The 15,182-nt window shown below is 45.8% G+C and overlaps 1 protein-coding gene across 2 annotated transcripts in view; it reads left to right on the forward strand.

Annotated features, from left to right (window-relative positions):
* The first annotated feature begins 2,785 nt into the window (after positions 1 to 2,785).
* LOC136975629 (ATP-binding cassette sub-family G member 1-like) overlaps positions 2,786 to 15,182 on the forward strand; it is a 74,636-nt gene continuing 62,239 nt past the window's right edge. The window contains exons 1-3 of one of the 2 annotated variants that reach the window (XM_067270700.1): positions 2,786 to 3,021; positions 6,866 to 6,980; positions 12,097 to 12,283. In XM_067270700.1, the coding sequence (XP_067126801.1) occupies positions 2,889 to 3,021; positions 6,866 to 6,980; positions 12,097 to 12,283 (435 nt within the window). In that variant the 5' untranslated portion in view covers positions 2,786 to 2,888. The remainder of the gene's footprint in view (positions 3,022 to 6,865; positions 6,981 to 12,096; positions 12,284 to 15,182) is intronic. The other variant, XM_067270699.1, reaches the window with a different exon arrangement.

Here is a 15,182-nt window from a genome sequence, read left to right on the forward strand (position 1 = left end):
CACATTAGTAAAAGAATTGACAAAAAGGCTGTGATCGGACGTGGCGAAAGTCAAGACATTTTAGTCTTTCTACGTATTTTTTACCAATAATATTTTATCGGTTAGGCAGATTCCGGAACGACGCCTAGGGGTAGACCGGGTGTAGGCGCGTCAAGTATATTTTAACGCGGATAAAGCTAACCGTCGGCCGTCGCTTTAAATAACAACGTAGTTATTATTTAAGGCGGGAGGCTTTATTTTCATTACCCGGCGGTTATGGTTATTGCGATCCGGGGTGGGTTAAATGTCCCCACCCTCGTTTTTTCGCGTTTCCGACCTACGGATCACGGACCACTTTTAAATACCGTAATAACGCCGGGGAACGGAGTTTCGAATAATTTTAACGCGGGCCGCACAAGAAGTAGGCCGAAAGGAACGCGCGATTCTGCCGTTTTACTTTCCCGTCTCTTACGTATAAATAGAAGGAAAGTAAGGCGAAGAGATTTTTACCATTTCCCACCTGGTGGCGTTCGGACGTCTGCCCGCCGGGAACATGGTTGAATCTAACACCGACAACCAATTGTAAAGGGGTGGGACTGCCGGGGTGGCGCCCGGTATCCGGAGCCAGCCGGGACTTAAAGAAGATTTTGCCGGTTAAGTTGGTCCAAACCCGAAAAATTAAGTTTTTGCCTTTTACAGTAATTATTAAAGTAATTAATAACGTAAAAAGCTTTTTAAAATAAAATCCCACAACCGTAGGCCACCGCCGGATAAACTTTTTTTCGGGAAAGTTAGGCAACTCACCACCGGATTTTTTAAAGGGAAATAGTCTCTGCCGGAATTTTTATAGGGAAAATAGGCTTTTTCCCGCCTTTCCGTCATCGGACTTTCGAAACGGACGGCGACCGGGGACGTCGAAGGGTAAGGGTAAGGGTTCCTGCGCCGTTTAAAATGAAACTCGTTTTTTAAGAAGGAAAGAACCTTTAACGACGCTCTTCATTAATAAAGAAACGTTTCACTCTCCGGCGGCACTTCCGGCCTTCACCTCGGTTAGGCTTACGAAAATACCGGAGGGGGAGGCGGCCAAAAAAAGCGTGGAAGGTGACGTTGCCTAACCGGAGAAGGCCGTCCCGCCTTCTTCTGCTAATTTCTTCTTAATTTGGTGGCGGTCACCGGGTTATATCTCGTCATTGGCACAGTTTTTGTTTTTTAAGTGTCTTTACCAGGATACGTTTATTTGACGTTTTTCGGGCCTCAGAAAAAAAGGCCCATCCGGATAACAAAGCGTAAGTTTTCATTTCGATTATTAAACTTACGAACCGGCCCGTTGGTTTAATACCGTTAAAATGCGGTCGCACCTTACAATTACGTAAACATTCTGCAACCCGGGACGGTTAAGCAATTCGGGATTTTGCCGCGCTCAGGTCCGAAGTTGGCGTCTGCGTTTCTAGCAAATTAATGGGGTTGCCAATTCGTAGGCAGACAATTTAACTAACCGAATTAATTAAAAAATTTTATTTTACGCATTATTTTTCCTGTTAGTTATATTTATTGTCTGTGATAGTTATTGTATTTTCCACTGAGGAAATATTATATTTATTTTTTTTTATTTTTATTTTTTACATTACGTTAGCTTTTGCTATTTATAATTTGACTTATTTACGACGCCCGTCCCTTCTACCACGGTATGGCTAAACTCTTTACTCAAACAACTAAACCAGTCGAAATTTGCAAGGAAATTTCTCTACGGAAATTCTTTCGTGTCGGACGGTATCATTTTTAATAATTATCGGATGTTTATAAAATTTCTCGGGTCCGGCAAGTAACGTCTACGTATGACGATCCTTTATATTCGGTCTAATTGTACACCCGAAAACGTCGGCCGATACTTTATACTTTTATAATCTAAACACCGATTGCCACTTAACTAAATAAACAGGCCACTGTCGACGGTAAGGACCTTTCTTCTTCCAGAGAAATGGACTTAACTTCTTTCCCCGGAGTCGAAGACGTTAACCTACAAAAAGAATAGACAAAACGTCCTACTGCTAGAAAAACTCCCGCCGTCGCACTTGGCTTTCCGTGTAGCCATCCACGCCACGCGCGCGCTATCCGGCCGCCGGCCGCTCTACCCCACCGTCGCCGGGGGCGCAGACGTCGTCCGACCATCCAATTAATTGGGACCGTACGCGCGCTTGGACAGAAAGCGAGTGGCCGCCGGAAGTCAGCCGAAGCGCGGGAGGCAGTCGATTCGGACTTTAAATTGCCAAGTCGACTAAAATACCGTCAAGTAAATTTCTTTCTCTCCTCCAGGCATTTTTTTTACCGTTTTCCTTTTCTACGGAGAAAAATCTGGCCCCGACGAAACGGAAGTGAAAACGCTTTCCGGAGAAGGCGGGAGAAGCCGGACTCTGCCGGAAGGAAAGGAAATGTCGGACTGGAAGTCTTTCGGCCCAGGACGCATTCCTTGCCCCTCCAGAAACGGACGACGTCGCCTTCCGTCGGTTCTACCCCGGCAGCTTCCCCGGTGCAAATTCGTCTTTCCCTCATTCAGCCCAGCAGCGGGAAGCACCGGCAGGGAAAACCGCTCTTCTCCCTCTCCCCGGACCGCGCCGACTTCCGACGGTCGCTCGCAATGCCCAAGCGCGGCTGCGGAGGGGAGGGAAAGCAGGGGAAGGCCGAAACCGGGTTTGTGTGTCGATCACCGAAGCGTTACGAAAGACGCTCCTTCGGATTTACCCGCTTTCCGTCGACCTCGGTCTCTTTTCCCTTTTCTTTAGCAGCCGCCGGCGGCGCTCCGGCCGACGGCTTTCCTCCCCCGGTCCGAGCTGGGTGGCGCTGCGACCCGGTCGGCCGAGCGGCGCTCATTCTTCCTCCCGTCGCGCCGCCGATCGCAACGCCGGATTTCCATGGCGCAGTTACTGCGAGTATCTCGTCCGGGGGACCCGGATCACTTCGCCCCCCGCGGTTCCGAAGAAGCTTTCGATCTGTCCTGGTGCCGAGTGGGAGTGACTCTGACTCGGGGAATCTTCTCCAAGACGGGTGAGTGCCGTTTTTCTCTCCGCTCGGCCGGGCAGCGCGCGGAGATGGGCCTTTTCTCGCGGGGGAAGGGACGCGCAGCTCTCGGGCTTTGGGTTTTCCCCGGTAGCCGGAGAGGCGCGAGAGGATCGGTTCCGGGCTTCCTTTTTGTGTGGGTGGCCCCCATCCAGAAGGAGGGAAGGCGGGAGCCGTCCTTCGCTCCCGCCGCGCGGCGGACGGCTTTCGGACGGCCGAAACGGAAAATTCTCAAGGTCGATCCCTCCGGCCCGAGGACCGGCGCGGATCTCGGCGGCCGCCGTCCCTGGTGACGAGGAATCGGGTGGGAAGAGGTGCCCGAAAGAAAGTTCCCTGCCGGGGAAAGGGGCGGAGACGCGCGGTCCGAGATTTTCAGAGGCTCAGACGTCTTTATTTCTCGGCTGGGGCAGAAGCTTCTAATAAGAGGCGTGGAATCCGGGCCCCGGGCGGACGGACGATCGGAGGAATCCACCCGGGAATTTTCCGATTTCGTTCTGTCGACGTCACTCTGGTCGAGAGGACCGGATGGGGCGGGGTAAAGACCGAGTGGCGAAAAGAAGAGAAACGGAAGGACGAACAATTGGGTTAGAATGGTCTTTCGGCCTTTAAGGGCCACGAATTGGGTAAAGGGGCGGCGGGCCCGGAGAAACGCCTTTCGACGGGAGGGAGCGGGAAGACGTCATGCCTTCCGCTGCCCGAGTCTTAATAATTCCGGTCCGAAGTTATCGACTTTTTGTAAGTTTTCGGAAACCCGCCAATCACCCACGGCTGGCCGCCAGGAACGACGGGTGTTTAGTCACCGGGTGGGAAAACGCGCGCGCAGGAGTTTAGCGGGGCCGAAAAGGCGGCCGAGTTTCTTCTTTCTCTTTTCCCTCAATCTCGGCGGTCGGGCTGGTGGCGTTATGTCGGTCCACTCCCGTTCTCGGGCGGCCTTTCGTAGTATTCGTAGCCGCAACTACTCTAAGGTGCTGCCTGGGATGAAGTGGGAAGAGAGGGAAACAGATCGGATAGGTGTGAGAAGAGGAGACGGTGGCGCCAGCTTAACTTGACTAACCGAAACGACCAGGCATACGGACATGTTTGAAAAAGAGATGACTGAAGATGCGCGGTACATTATTCCTTTCAACCGATATGGTTTGGCGTTAAAACAATGTTACCTGCTCGATGCAATGAAACGTGACGACGAAAACAGTTTTCTCGACGGAAGTCGCTCCACATTTGGACGGCAACGAGACCGACAAAACAGCAGACGCGTGCCGGAAAGACCATTCCAAGGCTGACGGCTTCTGGGCCCTTAGGGCAGCGAAACGGTGCTGACTCGCGCCAAGGCCTACAATTATCGGGAAGAACCGGGAGGTGGTCATTACGGATTTCGACGAAATTTTGTGGACGTGTAGTGTTTACTCGTATTCAAGCCTCGGAATTCACTATTCGGGCAATTTCCAGAAAATCATCATTAAAGTTTCTCTACAACTATCAATACCTACGCAAGAGGACCGTTGACGTGCCGTGATTAGTTAATTAAGGTGCTTGCAGAGTGTTAATGTGTGGGTTCGACCCGTATGAGATAATTTGTTTTTTTACATTTACATATGTACAGTTTTTAAAGTCATGGAAAATTTATTTGTTTTTTTTTATTTTGATCAGTTCATATTTAGAAAATACATTATAATCACATTTTGTATTGTTTAACATAATGTAAGTTCTTATATTATACATATCGATACATTTATATTAGATTTCATACGTAAGGACAGGAATATATTATTAATAAGCCAATCAACACCATCCGTACTCTTTCCGGCAAAAAAGCTATTATATAATATATTAGTAGGCGGATAGGCCTGATCTAATGGGGAAAGAAAAGAAGACGAAGATTACGCTTTTTGCCTGGACAGTTGGGTTTTACCGGAGAGGTAAGGGCGTGGGTCTCTTTGACCTAGAAAGGAAAGCCACAAAACCGATAGCAGGATTCACTCTTTTCGTTCGCCGGTGACCCCAGTGACGGACGGTATAAATAAATCAATTAGGGTCCATTTACACACAACAGTGACGTGACCGTGCTGGCGGTGAGTGGTCATGGACTTTTCTGAGGATGAATTGGCTATGTTAGCTATATGTTTGGATAAAGAAGAAAAAGAAATGCAATTAAGAAAGCACCGCAAGTGGGTACATCAAACCTGGACAAAAAAGATCAACAGAATGGGAGTTTCATACTCTTTATGAAAAGTTGAGATGACGAATCTATATTTTTTGAATATTTTCGAATGTCCCAACATACATTTCATATTTTATTAAACAAAACAGAGAAAATATTCATTTTGTATCCAATGTCCATGTATTTCGAATGAGATAAATCAAATAGAACAGGGTGTTGATGCACGATTTCAATTAAATGTTCGTCATCCATTGGAAAACAAAATTTACCGTCAATGAAAATATCGTTGCCGTCAAATGTACTTTCACGGTACGGTCACGCCACTGCCACTGTACGACACTGTAACGGACGAGTCTTGACATAGTGGTTTAAAACTAGGTCAACGACAGGCAAATATTCACTGCACTGTGCCGACAAGTCACTGTTGTTTGTAAATGGACCCTTAAGCGTGCCAGACAAATTTTTTTACGAGACGTTTTTGCTTATACTGTATTTGGTTTGTGTGATACGGATGTTCCTATTGCATAAACTAGTGCACTGTAGCTATAGTGTGGCCGGGGTCACGGGAAACCGGCTGTCGAAACTGAGACAATAAACCGGTGACTTCGTAAACAGAACCTGGGCCGCCAAGAAACGGGGTGCGATACTGTTTAATTTTCGCATTCCAAGATCTAATTGACACATCTCCAATCGTAGATAGTGAGGGAGAGCGGGAAATCGACAACCGGAGAAGTTTGAAGCGCTGCCATTTTCCGCTTTTAACTCTGTGCGGTCACCTTACACAGAGTTCAAAGCGGAAAATGGCACCGCTCCTCCGGAGGGGGCGGCGGCTGGGACCGCATGAACCCGGCTACGTCTTCTCCGGGACGGGGAAAACACATTGGAGGAAATTTACGGGACAGTCGCTCCGCTCGAAGTATCTACCTCCGGCTCCTGTCCATTGTCTCTTTGCCTTACGGACTGAAATACCGGGCGTAAAATTTTTGCCCTTTCGGATAGCGCTTTAGAAACACGAAATTAGCGGGCGGAGGGACGCCTCCCCCGGCGGCCGGTCCGGAGGAGTTTGAATAAACGGCGAGTTTATTTATTTTATAAGTAAATTGATCAAGAAATACCGTAATAAGTAATTGCGAAAAAGCGCAACCCGCCTCCGCTGGAAAAATTAAAAAGAAAAATTTCCGGGACAAAGGGGTGGCGAACCTACCGGAATCACTGCACGCGGACCGGTAACCGGAAGATGACACTCGATAGCGTCAAGTTCGCACCGCGGCACCGAAATCGGTGCTTTCGCGGGAACGACAGAGGATATTCCGTCGTCGGGCGATAAAGACCACTCCTTTTTTAAATAAACCGGGAAGCAGGTGCGGAAAAGCGCCTCTCCCTCTCAGAGGCGGAAAGATTTTAAAAAGAAATCTCCGGCTCCAAGACTTTTTCCCATCTTCCCACTCGTCTTGGGTCGGGCCGAAGCGGCGGAAAGAGGCGGGGCCCGGCTCCGACACTGTCTCGTCTTATTTGGCCCGGTCGAGAGGCGGCAGTTCTCTTTTCCTTCCGCTGGGTTTATTTATTTCGTCCACTTAAATGCCGTAAAAACCCTATTCGAATCGAATCCCGTCGAAACCGGACGACGTTTGTCCTTTCTCTTTCGCCCGGCTGACGTCTTCTTTCTCTTTTCAGCCGTCGACGTGTTGGATGGAGTGTCGGGAAGAGCCCCTTCCGGGTCCCTGACCGCCGTGCTGGGTCCCTCCGGATCCGGGAAGAGCACCCTTCTGTCCGTCCTAAGCGGATACAGGTGAGTCTCCTCTGTTTCCGCCCTTCGTCTTCCGCCCGGCCGGGAAGGAAAGGCGGTGCGGCCTAAAGTATTCGCGGTCCGGCCGGCGTTTTCGGCTTTTCGTAGGCAATTCCCGGGACCCGACGGGAAAGCCGTCTTCGAAGGTTAGGGCAATCCGAAAATCCGAAGAGAAAAGCGGAACTGGACCCGGCCGGACGGGGCAGGAAAATACTTTCGTCGGCCCCGTCCCTTTCCGCTGGCGGCGACCTCCTCGGGCTTCTCCGTACGAAACCTTTCCGCGTTCTGACGCCCAGCCCCCGACAATTACCCCACCGGAGCAACGGGGCGGCCACCCGAAAGCTAGCAAAGAAAGAGAAAAGGACGGCGCGGGCGAAGGAAGAAAAAGAAAATGGCGAATAAAGTGCGCTTTTACTGGAATTTCCGGTCGTTTGGAAACTTGCCAGTGGCAAGTTTCCAAATGACCGGAGCATTTTCCGAAAGAAAGGTTTTAAAGAACCCGGAAATTCTTTCCCGTAGTCTTTCCCACTCTAATCCGCTCATTTGATACCGGTTCGTCAGCCACCTGCGACGCGTCCGAAAGAACTCGGGCACGCGCTCGGCACCCGCGCTTAGGTAGGGGAAGACGGGTAGCGGCCGCCGCGCCGCCGGGCGGAACGATACCGGTTACCGCCGCTTTCCCCGGTCCGGTTCGGCGGCTTCTTTCGCACGCGCTTACCGGGTAATAACAATGGCCATTGTCGGACTGGCCCGCTCCCGTCCGGGCGCAAACGTACCCGGCCCGAGTCGCCCGACTCCCGGCCGCGGCCGTTATGGCTTTCGTTCCTGCCAGGGCCGGTTCTAGGGTTTTGAGCGCCCCGGGCAAAACAAAATTTGGCACCCTTTCATACAAGAATATACAAATTTACTGCAAATTAAAAAAAAGTAAAAAAAGGCAAAAAATCAAAATTACACAATAAAGAACTGTATAAAAAATTTATTTATTAAGCACGGCAAGTGTTGTTAATGGAAAGTTTACAGAAAGACAAAGTTATTTAACCATTAAGGCGTATGACAGGCGCCAGTACACTTTGACTATTCATAATTTTGTTGATATTTGTAATTTATAAATTTGATCTCGTCCATTTTTTGAGTAGATTGTCATGATACGTGATACTGATTACAAATTATCTTTTGAAAATAAATAAAAATAAACTTTTTAGAGATTAAAAAGCATTTGTCTGCATCAATGTTGTGTGATAAAAGCCATAAAAATTCTTAGGTTTCATTATTTTAATTAGTAAATTTTTGTTTTTGTCTATTAATCCTTTTTTTGAGTTATTATAAATTCTGACTATACAAATAGTTTTCTTTGAATAATTGTAATATTAGTTATATCTGTTGACAATAATAAAATAATTAGCGTTGTGACCTTTATTTGGTATTATTAAAGAAAAAACAATTTATTGCTTGCTAAAAAAATCGATGTCTCATGAAAAATGATCAATTTTAATTTATAAAATCTAAAAAAATAATGAATGTAAAAAATATTTTATTTTTATATCGGCGCCCCTCAAACTTTGACGCCCCGGACAGTCGCCCGGCTTGCCCGCCCCTTTATCCGGCGCTGGTTCCTGCCCTCTAACGCTTCCGGTCCGTCCACCCGCACCCGGCTGGGCATTTAAGAAGGATAAAAGTGCCCGCTTTATCTTTAAAATACAGCAATAACCTAACTGCGGATTTCGCCTCTTTTTGCAAACGAACTCCTCCGTAACTACGTTTTCTCGCCGGAAATTTATTAAAGAATTGCTCTTTGGCCTTTACCTGGTTCACACCTAGGGGACGTCGTACTTTTCTCCTTTTCGCTCGGCTTATTCCGTCCGTCGACGGTAGAAATGTGGCTGTCGGCCTGTCCAGTTTCTCTGGCGTGTGAGAAACTTAAAATATTCTTAGGAAAAGTTTCTTACCGGCCCGGCGCTTTATGTCCTTACCGTATTGCACCTACTTCTCCGCCCCTGCAAATCATTAAACGCCATGTTTCTTCTTGCTCGTTTTAAAGCGGGGAAGGGAAAATTTGTCGGCCATCTCCATCTTGCCCCGCGGTCGCTTGTTTTCGTCCCCTAGATTAACTGGTCCACCACAGGGGCGGTAGCGCCCGCTTCGGGGACCACCAGTCTAAACGACGGTCTCTTGCAGCGGAGAGCGAGTGTCTACGCCACGGTAAGATCTTTCTCTGTCTCGTTCGACGCGTTTTTGAATAAGAAAGAGGAAAGACGACGTGACCACTATCGAGAAAGCGGAAAGATCCTCCGAACCGTCTTTGCCACAATTTAATACAAAAATATTATCGACGAAAGATTTGTGGTTTTCGGTAACGGATATATTTACCGAAAGGTTTCGAACGACATGCTTCGGGAACAATGGTTTTTCTGTTCGAGAGACGGCAGGTGAAGATTACCACCGACGGGTGTGAGGTCTTCGGGCGATGCACGATATACGCTGACGTTTATAGACGACTATGGCGGTTTGATCCGAATCTATTTTATGAAAGGAGAAAACCAAGTACCCAAATACTTGGAAGTTTACCAGAGAACCGTAGAATACAAAACGGGACGACTTGTCCAGAGAATTAGGACGGACGATACGTAAGCGAGAAATGGAAGAAGACGTGGATGGTGAACTATCGGCCCCGTAAAGTTCCGAGCAAAAAGGAAAAGCGGAAACGATGAATCGGACTTAACAAAGCACAGTGTACGCTACGGCATTCTATTCTTCTGGCACAATATTGGGAAAAATTAATATTTCCCAATATTGCAACTTCTTATACAATTAATCTGACACCTGGCAAAATAAAAGGATTCAGTACGAATGAAGTGGGCCACAAAAGACAACGCGGGAAAGACGTCCGAAAGTGTTTGGATGTTCACTCGCACGGGCTACAGTGGAGGCAGAAATTTCAGCTCCGAGAACAAAATGCTGTGTTGTATCCGAACGAACACAGGCTAGACGCGGTGGTGCGTGTAAATTTGGCAATGTAGCAGGAAGATTCCAAATTCATATATAGAGTATTATTGTTTGTTTCTGGGTAGTTTTTGCTAATGAAATGCAAATGTGAGTAACTGCATATATTTTTTAATACATTTAAAGGAAATTAAAATTATTTACGGTCCGTAAAATACGAACCTGCAAAACTTGCAATTTTTATAGGACTAAAAATAAGCAGACTAACAGATATTTATATTTAGTATTGTGATTAATCCCAATAAAATCTCGACCTTGAGAAATCAAATAAAACGATACATCAGTATGCCAGCAAAAACCGAGAAAGAAGAATCGCCAGTGTGAAATAGAATAAGGAAACATTTTAATTAATCGGAATCACTAATTAAACAACACTGGTCCAACCAGTCGAAAAAATTCTCATGAGTTTTTCTCCTTCTCTAATAAATCAAGAATCATTGCCGAGTAAAACAGTCACCTACTGACTACGTATATATGCAAGAATCAGAGTTGTCGATTTCTCCGCCCCAAACACCCCAAGTAATTGTGAATATCTCGTTCGTTTCTTGGATAGTGCGCGACATTTGCACATTTTCTATAAAGCGGGTGCCGAAATATAGGCAAAAAAGCTGCATTCTCTTCTGTTTCTTGATTCGGCGCCGCAGAGAAAAGCGACCGGGTCGGAAAAAGCTCAAGTTTATGCCAATTAAAACTTCTTACAACCATTTTTGTAAACAGCGTATCGAAAGCGTCGGTCGGCAGCGCATTTGCTCATCGGCGCGTTCAGCTCTTACGTCATAGTTTTATGTCTTGAAGTAACAATACAATTATTAAACAATAACAATCGAGATGTCGCCGAGTGAAAGTTTATGACAATTTAGACGACGGCCGAAATTTTTCTTGGTAATTCTCTTCGGCAAAGACTTAAAGGCGAAATGTAAATACAGGTAAAAATCTTGTGGGAACCGCTTCCAAGCGCCAAACTTATCTTTACCAAAGAAAAACTACCAAGAAAAATTTCGACCGTGATTGAAATTGTCATAAACTTTTGCTCGGCGAAATCTTTTACATCTCAAATCTTTTTGTTTGGATTTAATATTTCCAGATTCAATTTTTATGTTTGTTTATTTGAGATGCTGACAAACTGACTATAAAGGAATGAGGTGATCGGCAAGTGCGAATTTGTGTTTTTCGCGCAAATACTTCCTGGAAGTATCTGTTACCTTTGTTTCTCGCTTCTCGGGCTTCTTCCGGCTATTGACCCGGAAGAAGCCCTAGAGTCGAGAAACAAACTTCGAACATGGTCACAATGCCGGGCTGCAATTTTGATCACATTTTAATTTATTTAATGTAAAATATATGCTCTCCACTTCGAGTTAGTACTGTAGTGTCTTGCCCCTGTACACTATACTTTCCCTTTAAGAATAGAGTCGTGCCGGTGATCTATTAACTTCTTTCAGAGGGAGTTTGGAATTGAAATAATGTGACTTCCGGTTCGCATCGGAACTCTGTATATAGTTAATCGGGCCTCCTGCCCCTAAGGTTTTCATATCGGGTCTCGAATTTTATCTATCTAGCTCCGTACTAAAGATTACGGAAGAACAGACGGACCGACAGACGTACGACAGTGGAAATTTATAAGTCTGCAATGTTTTGAAATTGAAGCCCAATAATGTCCTTTCGGTGAAATACAATTTTACGAAGGCCGGCAAGCATTGGATATCGTGTCCGATGTGGGTGGTAAAGGTCTGGTGTCTCACTGGCCTAGGCTTCCGGCATTTAATTTCGTCCTCCTTCCTCGACGTAATTTCTACGGCCGTGCTGGGTTCTCGGGCAGTCGACTGCGGGGCGTGGCACTTTTTGCTTCTTGGATTTAGGACCGCCAGCATGGAAAGGCTTAGTTGCGAAATGTTAAAGAAGAGCGACGGCCGTTCCTCTTTAACGCTTTCCGCCGTTTCTTTTCATAAAAGCTGCAATCGAGAAGCCGAGAAGGAGGGAAAAGAGTGCGGAGACCGTTCCCTCTCCTTTCCCCCCACGTAAAAGAACGGAAAATGGTCGGGGGAAAAGAGCGGCCCACGGTGGCCGGGAGAAAAGCCGCGGGGGAAGTATTTTGGCTTTAACTCGATCGTTTTCTTCGCAGAAACAAGTACCGAGGATGCGTTTTGGTCAACGACAAGCGCGTGTCGGCCCACTTCCACCGCCAGAAGTCGTGCTACGTGCCTCAGGAGATCTTTCTCTTTCCCCACCTGTCGGTCCGAGAGACGCTGACTGTGGCCGCCAACCTCAAGCTGCCCCCCTCCGTCTCCCCGGCGGAAAAGAAGCGCAGGGTAAGTCCTTTCTTTTTTTTCGGCCTTAACGGTTAATCCTGCACCCGATTAACCGTTAAATAATAATAGTAGGACGGAAGATCGACCGGCCACCCGCGGTTTCGGCCTTGCACCGTCCCGGTTGGGGCCAAAGTGGCTGGGTCTCCGAACGCTCTTCGACTTTCGGAGGCGGCGGAGGAATAGGGAAGGAAGAAAGGGTGGGCCCGGCCTTGGAAATCTCCCCTGACAAAAGCACAGATGCCTAAGGTAGAGTTCGTCCTGGCATTACGACTTTTTTATTTTTCGTTTAATTCCTTCCTTTTCTCCACAAACTTTTATTTGTACTAAGAAATACAAAACACTTTTCTTTGAAAAAATGGAAGAAAAGCCTCGGCCCGAACCTCCTCCGGCACATTTTTATTGTGTCGTCGGCCTTGGGTTTTATTTCCAAAATGAAAAAACGAAAACATTCTAAAGCCTGGTACTCACACGCGGCAACCGATAGAACGGAGTGACGGCAAAGTGACGTCTCTTTTGCCGTCGAAGCCGACGGAATACAAAGTTGAAAATTTCAACTTTTGTCGTGGCGGAAAGCGGAACGGTGAAAAATAGACTGATAGGATGGCCGTTTAGCAATGTCGCCGTAAAGATCACGTGGGACGATGACGGTGAGCAAGGCTAAAAATCTTTATTCACGTACTAATACGCTGATATATTTCATTTATACGCTATATTACTACCCAATTTTAATATTAACGTACGATACTTACTGAGTAAAGTAATGGGAATGCCGTGATCGTAATCTGGTTACGAAAGTACAGTAATACCTCGGTTTTCGTCGACTTTTTTCGCGAAAAAATTTGTCTCGGATTTTGTCGGCGTGCTCAAGCGACCTCGCTGCTAATTTTACGAAAACAAACGGCGACCCATGCGTTTTCCGATTCAGTGTGGCGTTATTTCTCGTTGTGTGAACATTATCCCGCGACGGCCCACCATTAGCCAACGGTTCCGTTTCCCGAACACTGGGAGTTCGGTCGTGGGTTTGCGCTTCGCCAGGGCGGGCTGGCCACGTGAAGTTTTCCGGGTTTTCTCCACGTCTGTAACGCCGAATATGGGCCAGTTACCCTTAAACGGATTTCCTGGAAGGCATTATTTTCCTCGATACGACCATCATAAACGCATACAACTACTATTACGTGACAATTACGTCACACTTTACCACGGGGCGATATAGGCTAGAAGCTCGTGTCCAACTAGCTTCTACGAGACAAGACATTACCCCGCGTGTCTAGCCGAACAATTTCATTGCTTTCATCTTAATGTTAATTATCTTATCTTTAATCTTAATGCTTTTATCTTTATGCTAATTAATCTTTTATGTTAATTTCTTATTGCTTTTAGTATTTAACGCTATATTAATTCTCTATAGAATGTGTTTTTGGTATGCATTTTTGAGTGTCTAGAACGAATTAATTGGATTTACATTGATTCGTATAGAAATAATTGCCTCGGTTTTCGTCAGTTTCGGATTTCGCCGATTGTTTTCGGATAGATTATCGACGTAAACCGAGGTGTCACTGTATAGGATATTGCTAACTTTCGACAATTTAGAATATTTTCCCATCCAAATATTCGTTTTTGAACTTTTTTATTTGCCACAAGATTAACGGTAGCAAACTCCGAAAGTTTAATTGTTATAATGAAGCAATCCCGGTAGGCTAGGCGCCATTTTTGATATTAATAAGGCCTTACTCATGTGGACGCCTGCGCACCAAGCAGGCCGAGTCTATGGGTGAATCTCTCTCTATTTTTTGTAACAAACTAAGCTAATTTCTGAAACTTGGGGATTAACAATAGTGGAAGAACATTCGACGGTAAGACTCAAGGCGTAAATAAAGTGCACGACTTCGATCCAGCAATGTCGCCGCGATAATAAATAGGAAGAATAATCATCGGCACAGAAAAAGACTTTCAGCTCCACTTTGTTCCTTAAAATCGTGGCATTTGACCGAACGTTAGAACGTGTTTCGGCAGTATCGGTAGGAAATTTCAATCAATGGGTTTATCAGTTAATAAGGGGAGATGAAATCCAGAGGAGTGGGTGCCCGAATTTCCTGGTAAGTATCTCGTTCATTCAAAAATTATAAGAATTGATTTGGTTTATTTACGGCAAGGCCCAGGAGGGTGCATCTCGGAAAGACTTTTATGCGAAGCCGGCCCTATTTACGTGTTACCAAAACGAAGAAAACCCGGAATATTCCGCTTGGCCTGTCCGTTGGCAGATAGGTATTACCCCGTCTCTTGCCAGGTTCACAGGAATAACAATAAAAATTCAGGCTTTTTTCAGTATCCCCCATCCGAAGACATTATATCATACGTGTGCCGAAGCAAAAATAAAATACAGAATAACTATCTGGGAACTGTATCTAATTACGCAATTAACAAACAACGAGTGGAATAAAATCGTTTTATTCGAGCCGTCCATAATCTACATTTTAGAGATTGGGTGTCAGAATATTATCAAATTGATAAAATTGACAGAATCCGTAGCTTATATATAAAACAAAGTTTTACTGGCCAGCCACAAATTCATTAAAGGTAACAAGAATAATAGTTACCTCGAAAATACAATAAAAAGTATCGTAACGTTTCTATTGGAACTATCCGAAGGATTACTCTATCTCTGCAGTGAAGCCGACGGTGGGAAAATCGTCACCGTTATTCCAAATGTTAATCTATGGGTACAACTTAAGTAACGAATCTCGGAAAATATTGAATTACGGTGCATTTAGAAATAATGTTAAAAATTTTGTTTTGACGAGACTTTGTTATTCGAGTTTTCGGTTTAATATTTGTTGATTGTTTTCTTTGGTTTACTTGTAGACGCTTGAAAAAGACCTAATAGCTAGTGTCTTTTCTA

This window comes from Centruroides vittatus, unplaced genomic scaffold, assembly GCF_030686945.1.
Source record: "Centruroides vittatus isolate TY-2023 unplaced genomic scaffold, ASM3068694v2 contig_377, whole genome shotgun sequence".
NCBI lineage: Eukaryota > Metazoa > Arthropoda > Arachnida > Scorpiones > Buthidae > Centruroides > Centruroides vittatus.